This window comes from Euprymna scolopes, chromosome 11 (genome assembly GCF_053919585.1).
Source record: "Euprymna scolopes isolate OS-2025 chromosome 11, ASM5391958v1, whole genome shotgun sequence".
NCBI classification, from domain to species: domain Eukaryota; kingdom Metazoa; phylum Mollusca; class Cephalopoda; order Sepiida; family Sepiolidae; genus Euprymna; species Euprymna scolopes.
Window position 1 is genome coordinate 3444603 of NC_136492.1, and position 22890 is coordinate 3467492.

At 31.6% G+C, this 22890-nt stretch overlaps 1 protein-coding gene across 1 annotated transcript in view; it reads left to right on the plus strand.

The window, feature by feature from the left end:
- LOC145287736 (elongator complex protein 3) overlaps nucleotides 1–21666 on the plus strand; it is a 67849-nt gene extending 46183 nt beyond the window's left edge. The window contains exons 14-17 of the mRNA XM_080135500.1: nucleotides 5163–5319; nucleotides 11350–11577; nucleotides 17986–18067; nucleotides 21538–21666. Of these exons, the coding sequence (XP_079991626.1) occupies nucleotides 5163–5319; nucleotides 11350–11577; nucleotides 17986–18067; nucleotides 21538–21611 (541 nt within the window). The 3' untranslated portion in view covers nucleotides 21612–21666. The remainder of the gene's footprint in view (nucleotides 1–5162; nucleotides 5320–11349; nucleotides 11578–17985; nucleotides 18068–21537) is intronic.
- The last annotated feature ends 1224 nt before the right edge of the window (nucleotides 21667–22890 follow it).

Consider the following 22890-nt stretch of genomic DNA (forward strand, 5'->3'; position numbering starts at 1 on the left):
TTCGAAGTTGCCTATTTTTTGATTTCTCCTTTCTGCTATGTTATTTTATTTCGCACCAGTTCCTTTGTGAAAATACTTATTCTGGAAAAGAAAACCTTTACCTTGTTCACCTGGATGGAGTAAGTTTAGGAAACTTGTGTCATTACTAATCAGCAGAGCATTACCACTGTCAACCAAGGAAAGAGTCTATCTGGCATGTGTATGCAGTATGATGATATATCGAAGTAAAAGCTGACTAGTAAGGGTTGAGGACATGCATTGCATGCATATGAAATGATGTGCCATGTGTTGTTTCGGATGACTTTTAAATTTGGATAGTACAGGAATAAGAGTAGACTTTGATGGTACGGTCGTAAAAGAATGGGTGAGAATTCTTCGCTTAGTTGAGATGCAGTTCACAGAAAACATGTGAGAAAGTGATAAAAATGAAATTGAGAGAAAGAGGGATGAATAAAAACCTGGACAGAGATAGGAGAGGTTAGTGTGGAAGTTAATTACATAAAGCAGTTCAACACATACCAGGTTTTTTTTTTTTACATAGGCATCACCACATTATCAAGGCCAAGAGGCCACTCAAGGATAAGGGTTAAAGAGTGTACAGTAGACATTGGACAATATAGTAATCATTAGTAATGAAAATTTGGTAAATTTGATAACTTATATGGAACGGTTAATCAAGAACTTATTTACGTTAGACTTGAAGACAACCAACCATATTGTAGTCAGCCAGAAAGCAGGAAAACGGAAGACAATTCCACAGGAGTGCAGTTCTAAGAAAGAAGCTTTGTTCATGGAATCTACGTTTAGGTTTAGGCACAGATAAAGAGTGGGGGGAATTATTGATAGTGTTTACAGCTAGATGAGTGTTTCTTGTGAAAGTTTGGTGAGGGGGGGGACCATAGATTGAAGCTCAGTCGAACACTTTCCATGAAAATAACGATACATCAGAGACAAACTCGCAACATCTCTTCTGTGAGATAGAGGTTGCAGGGAAGAGAAAAGGATATCTCCTACGAGACTACGAAGTCTATTTTGAACTCTATCAAGGCAGGCCAAAAATAATGTTTTTTTTATCAGATATATATATATACGTAAAGACATGACATTTTTGCACCAACCTAATAAAACTGATATTAAACTGAAGAAGTCAGTTACTTTTACTTTAACCCTCGGATAACCCGACGGTTAATACAGCTAATAAATAAGAATGAATTATTATGGCTATTTATAAATAACCTCTTTGATAAAATTGTGTCTGAGATGGGTGTATTTGCTCAAGACGCTACGCTCTATAGCAGGCACAATGGGGGAATGAATGAACACATTATTTAAGGAAATGACTGAATCCTTAGAAAAATGGAATCGGGATGTAAATGGATGGTAACATTCAAGACTTTGAACAATTACAAGAAATTTTCACACCCACTGATTCACATGATTAATACTACACGACCTGAAAGCTCTTCGTTCAAACTCCTCGACTTAACATTCTCAGGCAACATGAATTGGAACAAATACATTGAAGATATTGCCAAGGCTGCTGCAAAGAAGATGGGCTCCCTCTACCATGCTAGAAAATTACTCTCACTTGAGAGTATCTTGTATCTGGTGCATCTATCACTAGTCTCTACCTATTAGACAAGAATCCAAAAAAGAAGTTCCAACTTAATCAGTCCTGCACTATCGACCAAGCTCTAACCTCTGTCTCATCACCATAATGTTGTGTCACTGTGTCTTGCAAGTACTTAACCAAGATGTGGACGACAATGTTTCTGAGATCTTTTGCCCATGCTGATGGCATCACGCACAGTTGGTTTATACACAATCTATTAGTTTGCGTTGTTTTGTTTTGGTATACTTGTAAACCAATAGATATACCCTCAGCGATCATCAGTCTAGGATAGACGACATGGACAGAAGATGAAGAAAGAAAACCACCAAACAAGCGTAGGCGTTGATGATCGTCACGTGCATACGGTCTTACACGGACTAGTTAGACAAATGGTGTCACATTTTTTTTTTTTTTTTTTTTTTTTTCAATACAAGAAATTGCCTTGTGTACGCATAGTTATTAGGATGAAATTCAAAAATTGAAAAATTGAATTTCAAGTAAAACCAATGGTATCTATTTTAATTGTCGTGTCACAGTAATGAACATATCCAAAAATTATGAAAAACAAAAAGATAACAAATTAATTATTAATGAAAATAGTTTTCAAAGAAAATTAGTGAAAATTGAGTTTTGCTAAAAACAAGGCCGATAGCCATTAGTCGCGTGCTCTTATGTAATGAATGAATGCGTGAATGTAGGATTGACATGAAATTCTTAAAGATAAACTAAAATGACCGAAAAATGGGCTGAAATGACTTAAATAAATAAAAAGTAAATGACTTAGAATGAATTGAATGACCTTAAGAATGACTTGAATGCTTAAAAAATAACTAGAATCCTTCAAAAACAACTTGAATGATCTGGAGAATGACTTGAATGGCTTTGAGACTGACTGGTTGTAAAGTGGGTGATCATTTTACATTAAATTAATACGGAAAAGTGATCTCCCTACTATCACAATAAGTACAGCATGTAGTAAGGTCAGATACTACACTTTGATCTTTATATATAATTTATTTCGTGAAAATGAAAATTACAATCAAAATAATTCAATGTAAAATTAAAATAAATTAAAAGCAAAATTAAAATTTACAAAACAAATTTAGGCACAAGGCCCTTTAAAATCTGGGTGGGGGAGTGTTGCAGGGTCTTTGTTACTAAAGTGAAAATGGAGTCTTTGGCGACTTTACTCTTGACTGGCAACATTTACCACAATGCCTCATTCACTCTATTAACTCTAAACTAACTAATGAAAACCCCAGCGTTTTTGCAAAAATTATGTATACAATTTATTTACAATATATTTACAATTATTTTGTGTGTGTAATTTTTTTTTTTTTTTTTTTTTTTTTTTTTTTAAATTGTGTGCGTGTGAAAAAAGTTCAATTAATTGGAGAATAAACAGTTCTTGAATTTTGGAAGAAAAACAGTTCGTGTTGGGGAGTGAGAAATCTAGAAAAATACGCAAAAAATAAAATTGCCTAGTGCATTGTTTAGTAAGGTCCCTCCCCAGCTAATCTAGAAAGTTAGATCACCTACTGTTTTCCGGGGCACCGAAAACAGGCGGAAAGATCCCTAGTGGGGATTGGGAAGGATTCTTATCAGGTTTAGGGAGGAAAAATAAATAATTGTCCAAAACAAAAAAGGGGAAGATGGGGGTAGGCGGCGACCTTCGAGTAGAGGTTGACCAGGGGGTGATAAAACAAAAAGATAGGGGGGAGGGTAGTGGTAGGGTAGCCTCGGAAGGTTCTCTAGTACTACACTTTGATCTTGGTCAAAAGGCTAAGAAAAGCTTAAAAAGCTAAGAACAGCATCTATTAACAACAGACCTTTGATCTTAACCAAAAAGGGCCAGCACAAAAGTGTTACGGACCGACCGACGGATGGAGTGACTTATAGAGTCGCTTGCACGCGACTAAAAAAAAACTCAGAGAGTTCGAATCATAATAAGGGAAGTAATTATTTTCTGAAAACTTTGAAAATCCTATGCCAATTTAGCAAAACTCAATATTTGCAAATTGTCTTTAAAAAATTTTCATTAATAATTAATTTTCTACTTTGTTTTTCATAATTTTTGTATATGTTCATTACTGTGACAAAACAATTATGTATATTGCATTGTCATTGCACTAAATCGTATATTTGTAACTGCCAGGCGATATATATGTATCTATGTAAATATAATGGACTGTTGTCCTTGTGTCCTAAATGTGTATGTTAACGCCCTGTGGCTCGTCTAGTGTTCTGAGTGCGTGCGTGTTAGACATATAATACACATAACGTAAACAACATAGGATGATATACTTGTCTGTCTGGTTGCTTCTGGGAGATTTGTCACTCATCTTCATTTATAGAAGGTGCAGTAATATACATATGGCATTAATTTGCATAGGAAGACAGTAAAAGACGAGTTGGGAGCGCAAGGTGTTTTTAAGTTTTTCAACAGCTTAGAGAGGACAGACAGTGGAAATTAAAGTTGAAGTTAGTCGTGGGAAAGCAGGAGTTTGAAAAAATGTTTTTTTTTTAATTTATTTAATTACCTTTTTTTTTCTTCATTTAATTACCTTTTTTTTCTTCATTTAATTACCTTTTTTTTCTTCATTTAATTACCTTTTTTTTTCTTCATTTAATTACCTTTTTTTTCATTTAATTACCTTTTTTTCTTCATTTAATTACCTTTTTTTTCTTCATTTAATTACCTTTTTTTTCTTCATTTAATTACCTTTTTTTTTTTCTTCATTTAATTACCTTTTTTTTTTTCTTCATTTAATTTCCTTTTTTTTTTCTTCATTTAATTTCCTTTTTTTTTTCTTCATTTAATTTCCTTTTTTTTTCTTCATTTAATTACCTTTTTTTTCATTTAATTACCTCTTTTTTTTCATTTAATTACCTTTTTTTTTTCATTTAATTACCTTTTTTTTCTTCATTTAATTACCTTTTTTTTCTTCATTTAATTACCTTTTTTTTCTTCATTTAATTACCTTTTTTTTTCTTCATTTAATTACCTTTTTTTTTTCTTCATTTACCTTTTTTTTTTCTTCATTTAATTACCTTTTTTTTTCTTCATTTAATTACCTTTTTTTTTCATTTAATTACCTTTTTTTTCTTCATTTAATTACCTTTTTTTTTCTTCATTTAATTTCCTTTTTTTTCTTCATTTAATTACCTTTTTTTTCTTCATTTAATTACCTTTTTTTTCTTCATTTAATTACCTTTTTTTCTTTTAATTACCTTTTTTTTCTTCATTTAATTTCCTTTTTTTTCTTCATTTAATTACCTTTTTTTTCTTCATTTAATTACCTTTTTTTTTTCTTCATTTAATTACCTTTTTTTTTTCTTCATTTAATTACCTTTTTTTTTTCTTCATTTAATTACCTTTTTTTTTCTTCATTTAATTACCTTTTTTTTTCTTCATTTAATTACCTTTTTTTTTCTTCATTTAATTACCTTTTTTTTTCTTCATTTAATTTAGAAATTGTAAGAATGACAAAAATGGATATTCTTCTTGTTCTTTACAACAAAACGTTTTTGCAAACTTTTTTCGTTTCAGAGATATTCCGATGCCCTTGGTCAGCTCTGGTGTGGAGCATGGAAATCTTCGCGAACTCGCTTTGGCCAGAATGAAAGATCTTGGCACTCAATGTCGCGACGTTCGAACACGTGAAGTAGGAATTCAAGAAATCCATCACAAAGTTAAACCGTATGAAGTAAGTGATTATTTTATGGCATCAAGTTCAACAAAGTATGGTTAGAGAATTTAAAATTAACTTTTAACACACGTCGCAGCAGATTCGTTGCTTATTTAGTGTTGTTGGTTTCCCAACAAAGGAGGGATTGGACCTAGTAATTCAATCCCGTTTGTCTGTTAGCACTTTTTTCAATAACCACGCCTTATATTTTTTTGAAATTTTGCACAAACATTAGTTACAGTGAAAGTAAGTTTTTGCTAGAACAGATTTTCTGGGAGAACTCTGGTTGCCCTCCTGGGGACGTTATGAGGGCAAAATTGCCCCCAAATCGTTTACCTGTTCACTTTTTTCAATAACCACACCTTGGATTTTTTTCTTTAAATTTTACACAAACATTAGTCATGGTGAAAGTAAATTTTTCACTTGTGGAGAAGGATCTTGCATGCTCGGCTTGTTTAATTATTTTTATTTTTTAAGATTCTGAAGATAAAAGTTCATGCCTTACCTGTAACGATTTCCATAAAAAAATTAGGTGCTTCTTCGTTATTGGAGCAAAATTTGAAAATCGAAATATTGAATTTCAAGTAAAACCAATGGTATTTACCTGTCATGTCACAGTAATGAACATATCCGGCAGATACTGCAAGCAAAGACCATATGTGGGGGCGAACCCACATATAAGACCTTGGTCAATGTAGGGGTAACCCTTCATACCAATTATCACTATCCAGCTCCCATTTCTCATCCATCAGGAGCTGGTCCCCTCTCCCCCCTTCCCTCTCTCTCCACATTAAAAACGGCCTTGTGCCTAATTTGCTCAGTGGGGAAGCAAATAAATACTTCTTGGCCCCCTGGCCAAGATCAAAGTGTAGTATGTGTTCTGGCAGATACTGCAAGCAAAGACCATATGTGGAGGCAACCCCACATATAAGACCTTGGTCAATGTAGGGGAAACCCTTCATACCAATTGTCACTATCCAGCTCCCCTACTCCCCAGGGAGTTGGTTCCCACTTCCCCTTCACTCCTCACATTAAAAATCGGCCTTATGCCTAATTTGCTCGCTTGGGGAGCAAATAAATACTAAATACCAAGACGACATGATTCCATTTCAGTTTGATGAAAAACGGTTTTCTTTTTTGCTGTAGACCATCTACTAGTTGACTAGTTTTGTACAAATCCCAAGAGCGATAGGAGCCTTCTATCATGTCTGAAAGTGACACGATGTTCAACGAGCGAGATTGGAGATGCACCACTGTACAAATCATGCGCTCTACCGATCCAAGTTATGATAACAGGACCATTGCTGGTACCCTCAAAATGCATCGCTGGATTTCCACGAATAACGGGGGTGTCCAGGGTGATAAAAACATAGTTATGGTCTTTGGTGTCATTTAAGGAAAGAATATCTTATTAACATTTTGGTTTTCCACTTGTTAGGACTAAAAGCTAAAAAACGGAAAAATAATATGATTGTGGGAGGAGAGGGTGGACGTGTAGAGACTGCCAAGAAATGTTTTTGACATCAATAAGTGAACTATGGTTCTCTTCCCCTTCCCCTTTTTTCCCCTTCTCCTTTTTTCTCATTCTCCTTTTTCTTTTCGGTACTCTTGCATAATTCGACCCAAATTTTCATGAATTCCCATCAAGCATGAATCGGGCGAGACGAGCAATTATTGGTGTCAGTCGAGCGTCGTAACGGATGCAGACTAATAAAAAAAAAAAAAAAAAACTGGAAAAAATTAAAATACAAATAATCAAAAATAACAAAAAAAAAAAAAAAAAACTGGAAAAAATTAAAATACAAATAATCAAAAATAACAAAAAAAAAAAAAAAACTGGAAAAAATTAAAATACAAATAATCAAAAATAACAAAAAAAAAAAACCTGGAAAAAATTAAAATACAAATAATCAAAAATAACAAAAAAAAAAAAACTGGAAAAAATTAAAATACAAATAATCAAAAATAACAAAAAAAGAAAAAACTGGAAAAAATTAAAATACAAATAATCAAAAATAACAAAAAAAAAAACTGGAAAAAATTAAAATACAAATAATCAAAAATAACAAAAAAAAAAAAAACTGGAAAAAATTAAAATACAAATAATCAAAAATAACAAAAAAAAAAAAAACTGGAAAAAATTAAAATACAAATAATCAAAAATAACAAAAAAAAAAAACTGGAAAAAATTAAAATACAAATAATCAAAAATAACAAAAAAAAAAAAAAACTGGAAAAAATTAAAATACAAATAATCAAAAATAACAAAAAAAAAAAAACTGGAAAAAATTAAAATACAAATAATCAAAAATAACAAAAAAAAAAAACTGGAAAAAATTAAAATACAAATAATCAAAAATAACAAAAAAAAAAAAACTGGAAAAAATTAAAATACAAATAATCAAAAATAACAAAAAAAAAAAAAAACTGGAAAAAATTAAAATACAAATAATCAAAAATAACAAAAAAAAAAAAAACTGGAAAAAATTAAAATACAAATAATCAAAAATAACAAAAAAAAAAAAACTGGAAAAAATTAAAATACAAATAATCAAAAATAACAAAAAAAACAAAAAAACTGGAAAAAATTAAAATACAAATAATCAAAAATAACAAAAAAAAAAAAAAACTGGAAAAAATTAAAATACAAATAATCAAAAATAACAAAAAAAAAAAAAACTGGAAAAAATTAAAATACAAATAATCAAAAATAACAAAAAAAAAAAAACTGGAAAAAATTAAAATACAAATAATCAAAAATAACAAAAAAAAAAAACTGGAAAAAATTAAAATACAAATAATCAAAAATAACAAAAAAAAAAAAAAACTGGAAAAAATTAAAATACAAATAATCAAAAATAACAAAAAAAAAAAAAAATACCTTGAAACATGAAAATATGTTTATTTCATTTTAGTATTTAATTTTTTTTTTTTTTTCTCCAAGAAAATATTTTTTAACCGTATAATTGTTAGGTGTAAGTACAAGTTTTTTGTTGTGTTTTCTTTTTTGTAACCGTATTTTTTTTCCTTTTTTTTTTTGTTTTCAAGACTTGTTGTTCAGTCAAGTTCTTTTGTTGACACTGTCTATTTGTACATCTCCAGGAGAAACCATCCTTTACACAAGATCTTTTCCTAAGTAAACATTTGTGTTTACAATTGTTGCACCTCATTTTTGGGGGAACAGCAATTTCTTCTCCTGACAATGAGATTGTCTGCATCGATGTTTTCATTTCTTTTTCTAACATGTATAGATTTATTTTCTTGCCTGTCATTTTTCTGTTTGGCGAGTTTGAAAATATATTTGTCAGTTTTTTCTTTTTTGTTGGTTTAGTTGCTTTCTTCCAATTCGAATGTCGTCTGCTTCCATTTAGATAGCGCTTTTTCGTTGGCTAATCAAACTCACAAAAAATTCAATTAAAAAAATAATAATAAATAAATAATTAATAAATAAATAATTAAAAAAAAATAAATAATAAATAAATAATCAGAAAAAAAAAGTCACCCCTGCCCCCTTTATATCACCTTAAAAATTACTAAAAACATTAAAAAAAAAATTAAATAAATAAAATAAAAAGTAAAGTTTGCGTTTCAACATTGAACAACGCTCGGCTGGCACTGATGATTGCCGATCTCGCCCGATCCATGCTTGACTGGAATTCATGAGAATTCGGGTCAAATTATGCAAGAGTACCATATATATATATAAATTATGAATATTTTTTATTCAGATATCTATTAAATATTTTTTATCTGTATAACTTTTATACACGTGAAAAATATTTAATAGATATTGGAATAAAAAATATTGATGTTTAATAATATATATATATATATATATATATATATATATATACATGGTGACCAAAAAAAAAATCAAAAGCTAAATGGAGGCCATCTAGCTGAAAAAAAATGGAGAAAAAAAGGCCAAAGATCCTAGTGTTTTGATGTGATGTTTTGAATATAATAAACTAGTTATGACCAAAGTTTCATTTCATTCGGACAAAACACTAAAAAACGGGGCCTAATTAGAGTTGGGGCCCATTTTTTTGGGGGGGGGGTCACCCTGTATATATATATATGTCTAAAGAAGCTTTGAATAAAAAAATGCAAAAATAAAAATAAAGAATGCAGTTTAAATTCCCGGAAGGAAAAAAAAAATTTTTTTTAACTTTAACCTATCGCAGACTTAGCACCTACATAATCCGACTTCAAAAATGTTTATAATGACAAAACAGAACTCATTTAAATAAGGAAGAAAAAAAAAGCCTTTACTGAAACTGTAAAATAGAAAGACCTAGCAATTGCATAAGCCGATTTCGCAAAAGTCTTCAATTTTAAAACAGAATTTAACTACATGAGGATGGAAAGAGAAAACCTTAACTAAAACTTTGTAATTAGAAAATGGGGATCATCAGCTGCTTACCATGTAGCTGTTTCGGAGATTTAAAAACAGGACAGCTGTTTAATACATGGCTCTCCATACATATATATATATATATATATATATATATATATATATGAGAGAGAGAGATATTACAAGTGTACATGAAAAAAAGGAAATTTGAAAAAGATGCACAAACAAGAAGTAAGAAACTTGTTCATTATATCTTTTAGGTTAACTATGAAATAAATTATTGACTGAAGTTCAAGGATAACAGGGTGAGAGTGGTTGATTTGTGAGAGTTGGGACGAAAATGAGAAGGAACAAAAGTGAAACAAGATTCCATGAACAAAGCTTCTTTCTTAGAACTGCACGCCTATGGAATTGTCTTCCGTTTTCCTGCTTTCCGGCTGACTACAATATGGTTGTGTTCAAGTCTAAAGTAAATAAGTTCTTGATGAGCCGTTCCATATAAGTTATTAGATTTACCAAATTTTCATTACTAATGATTACTATATTGACCAATTTCTACTGTACACTCTTTAACCCTTATCCTTGAGTGGCCTCTGGGCCTTGATAATGTGGTGATGCCTTTGTAAAAAAAAAAAAAAAAAAAAAAAGATCTTTAAAAGCAGAGGAAAAAAAATCTGAAGAATCTCGCAAACCATGACAGTGTAGGTAAAATAACATGAACTACGAAAAGAGTAAACATGGACAGAAAAAATAATTTGGTTTTGTCACTTTCACTATTTTTAAATTGTACTTTTATTCGACGGAATTCAGAGTACGGTTATATCCGAAAGATGCCTGAGATATAAATTTGAGACAATCTTTATATACAAAATATGCAGATTTTTTTAAAATAAAAATTTTTCAATGTCATCACATTTTTGTTAGAATAGACAGTTTTTTTTTTTTTATCCGCGCGACATGATGCCACTAAGAAAACCAAGACCTGTTCGGTGTTATCAACTGTGATTTTTAAATGTCAAGGTTGGAAGATCCATGTGGTCGTTTGTGAAAGTTATGTGGAGATATCTTTTTTTCTTTTTTTTTTTCATGATAAGTGTTTAAGTGCAAATTCAAAATGTAAGCTTAGTAAGCCAATTCAACGCATATTTTTTAAATAAAAAAACATTTATTTATTTATAAATCGAACTTTTCAATGCAATCACAATTTTTAACACTTTTTTTTTTTTCTTACTAAACTTGCATTTTGAATTTTCACTTAAACAACGCTTTTATCACAAAGAAAAAAATATCTTGTATATCTGAATAATGAACTGAATTAGATTAATGAATCTTGTGGTTTCAAGTCTAACTTTTTCTATCTCCCATAAAAAGATTTAATCTTTAACATATTTTCTATGGATGTGCTGAATAGCAAAATTATTTCAAACCTGAATTAATATTTTGCTAATGACTTTTCCTCTGAAGAGATGAACCTACATCGAAAATGCATGAATTAAAGAAATTACTTTAAATGTTGTATTCCTTGTTCAAATCATAAAATTTTGTTTTGAATATTATATTTTCTGAGGAAAATTTAAATATAATAACTGTAATTTATATATATATATATATATATATATATAGCCAATCAGCTCATATTTAATAAAAATTCAACAAATACTGACGCAACAAGTTTTTTGGTGTTTGTTTTCCAGGTTGAACTGATCCGCCGAGATTATGTTGCTAATGGCGGCTGGGAAACTTTCCTCTCTTATGAAGATCCCGAACAAGACATCTTGATTGGTCTGCTGCGTCTGCGCAAATGTTCAGAAGACACGTTCCGTCCCGAATTGAAAGGTGGATGTTCGATTGTCCGCGAATTGCATGTCTATGGAAGTGTTGTACCCGTGCACGGCCGGGACGTTACGAAATTTCAGCACCAGGTAAAAAAAAAAAGCATCAAAGTAAAGATTTATTAAGTCAGTAGCAGTTATGTAATTGAGAGGCTTTTTTTTCTCTTCCTTTTTTTCTTTTTTTCTCTTCCTTTTTTTCTTTTTTTCTTTCCTTTTTTTCTTTTTTTCTTTCCTTTTTCTTTTTTCTTCCCTTTCTTTTTTTCTTTTTTCTTCCCTTTCTTTTTTTCTTTTTTCTTTTTTCTTTCTTTTTCTATTTTTTCTTTTTTCTTTCTTTTTCTATTTTTTCTTTTTTCTATTTTCTTTTTTCTATTTTCTTTTTTCTATTTTTTTCTTTTTTCTTTCTTTTTCTATTTTTTTCTTTTTTCTTTCTTTTTCTATTTTTTTCTTTTTTCTTTCTTTTTCTATTTTTTCTTTCTTTTTCTTTCTATTTTTTCTTTTTCTTTTTTTTTCTTTGGCACTTGCATTTTCTTCTTCACAGGGTGATTGTTCTGTGGCTCGGTAAGATAATTGTTTTCCTTAGTGTGTATTGATACCTTGGACAATTAGAACATTTTACACATTCATTTTTTTTTTTTTTTCCAAAATGTTTTTGCATTCATTTATGAACATTCTTGTTCGCTTTTCATTAATCGGGAGGTAAAATTTAATTTTGAGAATGTTACTACGACAAGACGTTATTATCTCTCCTTACTTCTCGCAGTGACATTCACGGACTCCATTCCACTTCTATACATTTAAAAAATAAGATAAATTCACTGTGTTTTCAGCAATACAATCACGCAGTTGGAAATGCATCAATCCAGCGTAAAACTATTTAATTTTACTTCCTTAACCTTTTAGCTAAGAAAAAAAAATGTATCTATTCTGTTCTCGGACGATGATGGCAAGATTGAGGCAATTTTTATTTTTTGTTTCAATCCAAAGTGCCCCTTTTGGGGAGCAAGATTTCTTCCACATCAAAAACTGATCCTGTGTTTAACTGTAATAGAGCATGGGTGTGCATATGCACATGCCGAGCTGTGTGCGAAGTGGTGTCACGCTAGGGAAAAGAAAAAAAAACTATAAAAAGAATGTGTGCATAGGCAGACAGAGGCGAGAAAGACTGAGCACGATCACATTTTATTTGGGAAAATACCTAGATAATAAATGTCATTGTTATACCAGGAAAAAGTGAGTCGAGTTATTGTTTTCTGTTCCTTGCGACATATTCTGCTACAACGTGTTGGTTCCAAATGTCTACATGTTAATGCATGTGCAAACATGTCTACAATGTTATATTTTTTTTTTTTTTTTTTTTTACACAGTGATCACCACTTATCCAGGCCTGGAAGCCACTCAGGGTTATTGCAAGTACATTACGTTAGTGTGGAGATTTGATGAAGTGTTTACTTAAGGGGGCGGTTCATTAGGAATTTGTTTACATTGGACTTGAAGACATCCAAGTTGTAGTCCGGTGGGAAGCAGGCAGACGGAACAGAGTTCCACAGGCGTGCAGTTCTAAGAAAGAAATTCCCACTATTCACTAAAAGAAATGTCTATTAGACGTCTGATGTATAGAAGTGAAAGCTGGCCATTGAGAGTTGAGGACATGCGTTGCATGAAGAGAAATGATATGCGAATGCTACGATCAATATGTAATGCGAATCTTAAAGACAGGCTCATGACTAATGACCTCAGAGGAAGATGGAATCTCAACAATATAGAGAGATGTGTGCAGAATAGCCACTTAATAAGAACAGCTGAGAGTTCTTGGTTTAGTGATAAAGATAGACTTAAAGAGGGATAAATAAAGACCTGGCCAGAGATAGGTTAGTTTGGAAGTCAATTTCTAAAAGCTGTTCTAGAAGTGTAAGCCATTTTGAGTTTCAGAACAGTTTCAGATGGTTCGCTGTTACACACAAGTCCTGTGGGGTGATTTGTTTGTAGTAGACAGTTCCACAGAACAAAATATTCTTACCGTGTCGAAACCCGGGAAAGAACATGTGAAATTGCTCCAGAAAAGGTTTAATATTTTTGAAGCAATTCTGGTTTCTGATTGGTTGGTAGCAGAACGTGAATTAATTTGATTCGTCAGTTCTTAGCAGCATCATTTATAAATAGAATCGTCCGACTGTATGGGATCATACTCCATTATAAGTCCAAAATATTGCAACCTATCCTCCCTATTTTTTATAATGGGGAAGTCCCTTGTGTTTGTTCTGCTCAAAAATAAATATATATTTTTATATTCACTTAGACATAACAAAAATTAGAAATCATTTGGATCTTAGAATTTTAGCATTTAAAAAGACGCCATTTTTAATTGTGTTTAAATGTCAAAAAGGAAAATTACAAAGATTTTTATTTTTATTTTTATTTTTTTTTTAACAAAAGTATTAGTTACGCATTAGTAGGTTAAAGTGTTAATACAAATAAAATGGATACAGTTTAACGTCTTGTCCAGGACTATTTTTTTTTTTTTTTTTTTTTTTTTTATATATAGAAATCTATATACTCTGAGCATTACCCCTAGGGTTTTCCGCTGATGTTCATGCAAAAAAGTAAGAACCTTCTCATAAGTGGAACTTCGCTGGTCTGTATTTTTAATATATAGAAATCTATATACATACAGGGCAGTGAAAGAAAAAAAATAATTATTCAGTCGAATTCACCAACAAGTTTTGAGAAAAAACGTAGCTTTATCCTTGTCGCCGGTTTCGTAAATACATCAGCAATATTTTGTTCTGATGATATGTAATTCAAAATAATGGATTCCTTTTTTATCTCATTTTTTATGAAATGGTATTTTATATCTATATGCTTAGATCTTTGGTTGATTATCGTGTTCTGTGCTAAGACTATACTGGCTTGATTATCACAATTAATTACTACGGGGCTTGTAATCAATTCTGGCTCTAAAATACTCTTCAGGATATTTTTAAGGTAGAGTGCTTCCTGGGTCGTATGTGTGATCGCGATAAATTCTGCTTCACACGTAGAGAGAGATACAATCTGGTGCTTTTTAGATTTCCATGAAATGATAGGCCCATTTTTTGAGAGTCTTAAACAATATCCAGATACACTCTTGCGATCTTCGTCGTTTGCCCAGTCTGAATCCGAAAAACCTTCTAATTTTAGGGGATTTCTTGATTTTTTAAATACTAACTTCTGTTCTTTAGTTCCTTTTAAATAATGTTGGACTTGTTTAGCTCTGTTTAAATCCTTCATTGTCGGTCATGATAATTTTTGTGCCAGTTTTGTTACTGTATAGCATATGTCGGGTCTGGTTGCAGTCATTAAATATATAAGACTACCTATAATTTCGCGATATTGTATGTCATTTATTATTTCAGATTCTGTGTATATATTTTTATTAATATCATTTTCGACCGGTGTAGAGCATTTCTTGCACTCTCCCATTCCAAATTTTAATAGTATTTTGTCGATGTATCTCGATTGAGTCATCGTAACAAGTCCTTTGCTTTGAGTAAATTCTATCCCCAGAAACCAGGATATTTTGCCAAGATCGGTCATTTTGAATCTTTTACTTAATTTGTTCTTAACATCGGTTAACATTATGTCACAATTTGATGTGATTAAAATATCATCGACCCACAAAACCAAAATCAGTAGTTTATCATCTTTGTGTTGGGTATATAAACGGGTCTACAGTGCATTGTCTAAATTGTTGTTTAATAATATAATCATGAAATACTGTGTTCCAACACTGAGCACTCTGCTTTAGACCATATAATGACTTGTTAAGTCGCCACACGCTATTTTTATCTTTCATTATAAATCCCTCTCGAGGGGTAATATAAATTTCACAGTCTATTGGGGCATTCAAATAAGCATTTTTTACGTCCATTTGATGGATGTTTAGGTCATATTGTGATGCGACTTGCAGTAAAATTCTGATTGTCGTTAGGTTTGTGGTCGGTGAAAATGTAGAAAAGTATTCTTTACCGTAAATCTGAGAGTACCCCAGGGGGAATCAAAACATCGAAGAAAAAAAAAAAAAACTATCGTAAGGCAAACGAACGATGAAAAAAGAAAAACGAACGTTAAACCCCCCCTCCCAAAAAAAAAACCACGTGAAAAATGGCTTAAATAAGCCTGTTTCGATATTAAAATTTAAAAAAATCAGTGGGTACCCGGGTGTTTTTGGGTGTGTGGTCGGGGGTGGATAAGTGAAGTAAAAAAAAAAACAGAAAAACGAACGTTACATGAAAAATGGCTTAAATAACACTGGTTCAATATTTAAATTTAAAAAAAAAATCGAAAAAAAAAAAAAAAACAACATTTCACACCATCATTTGAACCCAAAACGTTTAGATAATGAACCAACGCGCTAATCAACTGACCTAACGCGACGTACATGAAATTTGTTCAGTATTTCAACTATTTAAAGTAAATCAGGTCATGACGTCATCTGACGCATGCGTAGAACCGGTTGTCGCCACGAGAAGACCGTTTTTGTTGACCCCCACCCCTGTCGAAAATTGTCGATTTTGGGGTGAAAAAAATGAACGTTTTTGGCCAATTTTTTGAGCGAAGGATGGGGCTTCAATATGATACCGAGTTTATGAATTTTCGTGTTTGTCGAAAGTTTTTAGCAGACATACAAACATACACACACATACATACATTTTCGCTTTTATATTTATAGATGATAGGTTATGAAAAGGAAGGGTTGTAAAGAGATAGCGTCGAATTCGGGGGTATCAAAACCAAAGCAAAATATGATGAAAGTAAAAATAAAATAGATAAACCCCATAATTTATTATACGATACCTGTTCACACTGAAACACTTATCACATTCTGTAGATCTATATTAAAAAACCTTGTTAAACTTTGTGACATTTCCATTCTATGGAGGTCAGGCACGAACAAACACCCCATAATTTTATTATACCATATTTCTTTAAACTGAAACATAATTATCAAAGTATGCAGATAGATATGAAAAGTCTTTATTAAAGTTTGTGCCTATTGTGCAAATGCAGACTCCACAATTTTATTATACCATCCCTATTTAAGTTAAAACATACTTATCAAAGTATTATTATGTACATCTATATCAAAAACATTTGTAAGCGTTTTTTTTTTTTTTAAATTTTTTAATTCCATACTTTTTGTACCAGGCGCGTACGTAGACCCTATAATTTTAATGAATCGTCATTATGCCAGATCAAACATACCCATTCCTGTGTCTCGATACATCTTCTATCATTATATGTGATCAGTTTTCTATAATAGCCAACCATATAGGAGCCTATTCGTGACCAGACACACACACACACAGACATTCAGCTTTATATTATAGATATATATATTCTCTTAATTACAAGGAAGAGGTTTTGGGGAAATATCAGATAGATATATATATATATATATATATATATATATATATATATACACATACTAGCGAGGGGTACTCGGCATTGCCCGTGTGTTTGGAGGTGTGTGTTGTTTTGGGTAAATCAAATCTCCGGGGAGGGGGAGGGTTTAAAATTTAAAAGAAAAATGTTTTGGTAGGTAAGTATGAGGATCGAACCCGAACCCTTGAGGCAAAGTTGGAAATTAAAGTGTGAAAAAAAAAAAAAACGTGCGACATTAACCATTGGGCCACCGCGAGATGCTAACGGAAACACGTTTGAATTTATTTAATTACTTAAATTAGCAGGTGCATGTTTTAATGACTTCATGAGGTCAACTTTTGACTGCGGGGTATCATTTAGTGCGGGACGCTTTTTTTTTCTCCCCCTCCCCCAAGATGTTGGGGGTAGGGGGAAACAGCTCCACTTGTCCAAAATGATATAAGGAAATAATATTTCCACATTGAGTAAAGCTGATTGCTTTCGGACATTTCCGGCGATCGAGACCGGAAAAATACCTAGACAATTAGTGTCGCTTTTATTATAGGAAAAGGCCTAACCCACATGCGGCGAGCGACAAATGTTGAATATTTATCTTCCCGAAGTCGAGCAAATTAAATAGACAGGCGAGTTCCGTTGTTAACTCTGAGATATTACGATTTACATGTGATATAAAAAGTTTTAAAAAGTTGCTAGGCGACCGACCGCTTCTCTGAAAAAAGCCTTTCTTGGACATACACAAAAAGCGAACATACATACACACATTTTCGCTTTATATATATATATATATATATATATATATATATATATATCTGATATGTTTATTCAGTTATATTTCACCTTTTATTTCTACCAAATCCTTTAACTTATGAAGCTCGATGTAACTATAGAGCATATACAAATGATAAAAATCTATATTCGAAATTTCAAGATGATCATCTTACAGTTTCTATTCTTAAGTACATTGACAAGAATTGTATGTGTCAACATACTTAAGAAAATAAACAGTAAGGTGGTCAACATTTTGAAATTTATAGACATTTGTCATTTATTTGTTATTTTCTTTTTCATGAAATACAGGGTTTTGGAATGTTGTTGATGGAAGAATCTGAAAGAATTGCCAAAGAAGAACATGGCTCCCGAAAAATGGCCGTCATCTCAGGTTTGTATTCGTAATATTTTCGTGTACTCTTTGTTAATTACCTTGGGTTCATACAAAAATAAACAGAAACAAAATCCCCTCTTCCTCCCTTCGAAGAGAAATTCTTTGTATCCCTTTTTTTTTTTTTCTTTTTTTTTTGTGAGGAATGATAAAATAAAAATTTTAATAATTATATTTTTTGGTTTGCATTTAAATTTTTAAACAAGAAAAAAAAAACTTGGTGTCAACTAAAAGCTGTTCCTCTTGTTGCCCCAGGGGTCTTTAAATCTTCGTTGATCCATTGTTTTTAACGCTAATATTATAATCCATTGTTTTTAACGCTAATATTATAATCCATAGTTTTTAACGCTAATATTATAATCCATTGTTTTTAACGCTAATATAATAATCCATAGTTTTTAACGCTAATATTATAATCCATAGTTTTTAACGCTAATATTATAATCCATAGTTTTTAACGCTAATATTATAATCCATAGTTTTTAACGCTAATATTATAATCCATAGTTTTTAACGCTAATATTATAATCCATAGTTTTTAACGCTAATATTATAATCCATAGTTTTTAACGCTAATATTATAATCCATAGTTTTTAACGCTAATATTATAATCCATAGTTTTTAACGCTAATATTATAATCCATTGTTTTTAACGCTAATATTATAATCCATTGTTTTTTACGCTAATATTATAATCCATAGTTTTTAACGCTAATATTATAATCCATTGTTTTTAACGCTAATATTATAATCCATTGTTTTTAACGCTATTATAATCCATTGTTTTTAACGCTAATATTATAATCCATTGTTTTTAACGCTAATATTATAATCCATTGTTTTTAACGCTAATATTATAATCCATTGTTTTTAACGCTAATATTATAATCCATTGTTTTTAACGCTAATATTATAATCCATAGTTTTTAACGCTAATATTATAATCCATTGTTTTTAACGCTAATATTATAATCCATTGTTTTTAACGCTAATATTATAATCCATAGTTTTTAACGCTAATATTATAATCCATAGTTTTTAACGCTAATATTATAATCCATAGTTTTTAACGCTAATATTATAATCCATAGTTTTTAACGCTAATATTATAATCCATAGTTTTTAACGCTAATATTATAATCCATAGTTTTTAACGCTAATATTATAATCCATTGTTTTTAACGCTAATATTATAATCCATTGTTTTTAACGCTAATATTATAATCCATAGTTTTTAACGCTAATATTATAATCCATAGTTTTTAACGCTAATATTATAATCCATAGTTTTTAACGCTAATATTATAATCCACGCTTCAAAACAAATTGATTCATTTTTTTTTGTTTTTTAACTATCAAAACAATAGTTGGACACCTGGCGTTGCCCTGTCATACAATACGCTTAAGCATGATATTTTATTTATGCAGATTGTGTTTGTACTTTTATAGAATCAATCATCTGTTGAATACTAGCCTGGGTGCTCGGCGTTGCCCGGGTGTTTGGAAGTGCCTATTGAGCAAAATAAAAAATAAAAATGTGGTAGTAGGCAGGCAGGCTTGAACCCGGGAAAAGAACGTGAAAAAAGAAACGTGACTTCTTTGCTGTTGCGTCCATCGCCAAATCGGAATTGGCAAATGTTTAATTTAAAGCTAGTCAATCGAAAAGAGGGGATGACTTTTGAAAATATCGGTGAAAAAAGCGACCTCCCCTCTCTGTCAAAAAGTGCACAGTTGAGGGTCAAGGAATTAATGATTTAGCCAATTTTTCAATATTTGTTGTTTGAAGGGTCGAACTTCCAAACGATATCGATCTCATGACAATTCATCGCTTCTGTCGAAAGTTTTAGGCAGACATACAAACATATATACATTTCAACAGACAGGTGAGATTTCTATTATAGACTAGTGAGGGGTACCCAGCATTGGTGTTTGGAGGTGTGTGTGTGTTAAAAAAGAAAAAAAAAAAGTTTTAGTAGGAAGGTGGGATTGAACGCCGAACCATTGACGCGAAGGTGGAAACGAAAAGGAAAAAAAGCCAGACACCTAACCATCTCGGCCACGATGGAGAGGAACTGATAAGGGCATTATGTGAAGGTTTATGAAGCAAAATAGACAGGTGCGAGGAAGTGGCGTGATATCTGACTTAGTTTTGCGCTGCAAGCCAGATCATTCGCTTTTCAAGATGCGGCAAGCCCGTAAAAGTCGGGCAAATTAAATACACATGCAACCCCCGTTGTTAAGTCGTAGTTATTATGATTTAGACGCGATATAAAAAATTTTAAGAATGAGCGAGCCGACCGAGAATCACGGCAAAAAAAGCCTTTCTCGGACATACACAAAAAAGCGAACATAAAATCAAAACTCCGGGATTAAATAATAAAAAAAAAATGTTTTGGTAGTTAAGTAGGAGAATCGAACCTGTACCCTTGAGTTGAAAATTAATGTGTGAAAAAAAACTGTGCTACGTTAACCATTGAGCCACGGCGACAGACAACGTTAAGCAGGTTATTTAACTATAAAAACAGGCGTGCGCAATAAAAGTTAACTCTGCTGCTTCCATTTGACCAAATTAAGAAGGTCAAATGGAAGTCACGCATCGTTTGGGTTTGTTTATCCAAATTTGACTGTTTCTTCCCCCAACAGATGTTGGGGAGGGGAAAGCAGCTCCCAATTGTCCAGATTGAATAGCAACTGTGTCTGATGTACAACATTGATCAAAGCTGATTGCTTCTGGACGTTTTTCCCGGCGCAATGTCGAAGATGTCGTTTGAATTTAGTTTCACTTTATTTATACTAAAAAGCCCAATCAACACGCGAGAAACCAAAATAGCAATAATTTTGTAAAAAAGTCGACGTAAATAAATCTATAGGCTACGCGGTTTCCTAATTCCTAGATATTATTATATAGGACCTATATACACAGTTTTAAGCGATAGTAACAACCCTGGGAGCGTGTGCAAGAAAAGCCTTTGCCAGACATACACGAAATGGTCGCACACATTTTGCCTTTTATATATATAGATATTACGAGGAATAATTTGTTCAGTGGATTTATTCACAAAAAAGAAATATTAATGATAATGTCATTCATCAGATTCCATCTGTGTTTGTTTACAATATCATGTCAGCTGATATTTGGGCTGAACGATCTTAAAAATAATCTTTCTTCTCTTAAAGATAAAAAAACTTTTACAGGAGAATATTTTAAGTTATATTTATTGGATGAATTTCGGTACAAAACATAGTGGTAGTAGACACTTCTTAGAACACTGCCAGGCATATAAGTTACCTTTGTGTGAAATTTGCAAAAGATAGGCTCAACTATTTCGGAATCTATAAGGAAGGAACTCTCTTTCACACACAAAATGGCTTTTATATAATAGTATATTAAATTGTAAACCCAAGATCAACATTCTACTCTCTAAAATTTGAAATGTTATTAATCATATTTTTTTTTTCTTTCTTTTAGGAGTTGGTACGAGGAATTACTACCGAAAAATTGGCTATGAACTCGAAGGTCCATACATGACAAAAATGTTGTGATTTTAATTGTTTTGATTGTTGCAAAGTGTAAAATAAATATATTTCAATTAATTTATTCATTTTTTATAAAAAGAAAATTGTTTATAAGATTTCGACAATCGAACCTGTTTACATTGATGACCGTTTACAATTTTTTTTTTTTTTTTTTTTTTTTGACATGCTTCTGCTGCGTTCTTTGATCACGTAAAACAGGCCTATAAAACCTGACATCGTGATTTAGAACAAGAAGAAAATGGTAATTTTAAAAGTTAGCGTTCCCAATGATGATCGGTTAAACAGAGAGAAAAGATAACGAACCACCAACGTCTTACGATATGAAAAGAAATTGGAATCTTGGGAAGATCTCTATCATGCCAGTAATTATAGCAGCAACCAAACTCATGAAAAAAAAAATTTCAAAGACTACCTAGCAAATATACCTAGTGAACCAAGTGCAAGAGATTCAAGCAATTAAACAATTGTAAATATACCCGGTAAACCAAGTGCAGTTTATACATAATCATTTAAGAGTTTAAAACTTTTGTTTTCACGTTGCATACATTTGTACACGATTGTTTGCAAGGACTATTGATCTTATTTTTTCTTTGCACAAATGTTGTGACAGTGAAATGCATAAATATCTCCAGATCATCTGTAAAAATTTGAATTTCGAACGCAGCAGCAAATCCTGGGAACATGTTTACCAGAAACAACAGTTGGAAATAAGTCGTACGCCATCCACTGTGACTATGCAATCCCTACAGCTGCATGCCTAGAAAACGGATCCATAAAACCCGACATAGTGATATGGGACAAGCAGGAGAAAGAAGCAACCTTGGTTGAAGTTAGTGTCCTCCAATGATGCTGAGTTAAATGGAGCTGCGAGGGGAAAAGATAACAAAATGCCAAGGTTTTATGTATGACATGAAAAGAAATTAGAAGCTTAGGAAGATCTCTCATTCCAATAATTATAGGAGCAATTGGACTCAAAATATACTTGGTGAACCAAGTGCAAGAGAGATGCAAACAGTTGCACTTAAAGGGACTGTTAAAAATCTTAAGATCACTCAGTTGTAATGTATGAGATAACAGGTGAATGGTAGGATGCCCCATCCCCAGCTAGAACAAAATAAGAAAATTAAAAAAAAATGAACAAAATGAAAAAAAATTTTGATTTGTGTCAATCTCCAAAAACTATATTCTGTCTTGCCATCTTGGCGGAGCATGTACAAGACCAATGTGTGGGCTGCTATTGTCAAAGATGTTGTGCAAGCGAAGGAAGAACATAAATGCTGTAGCA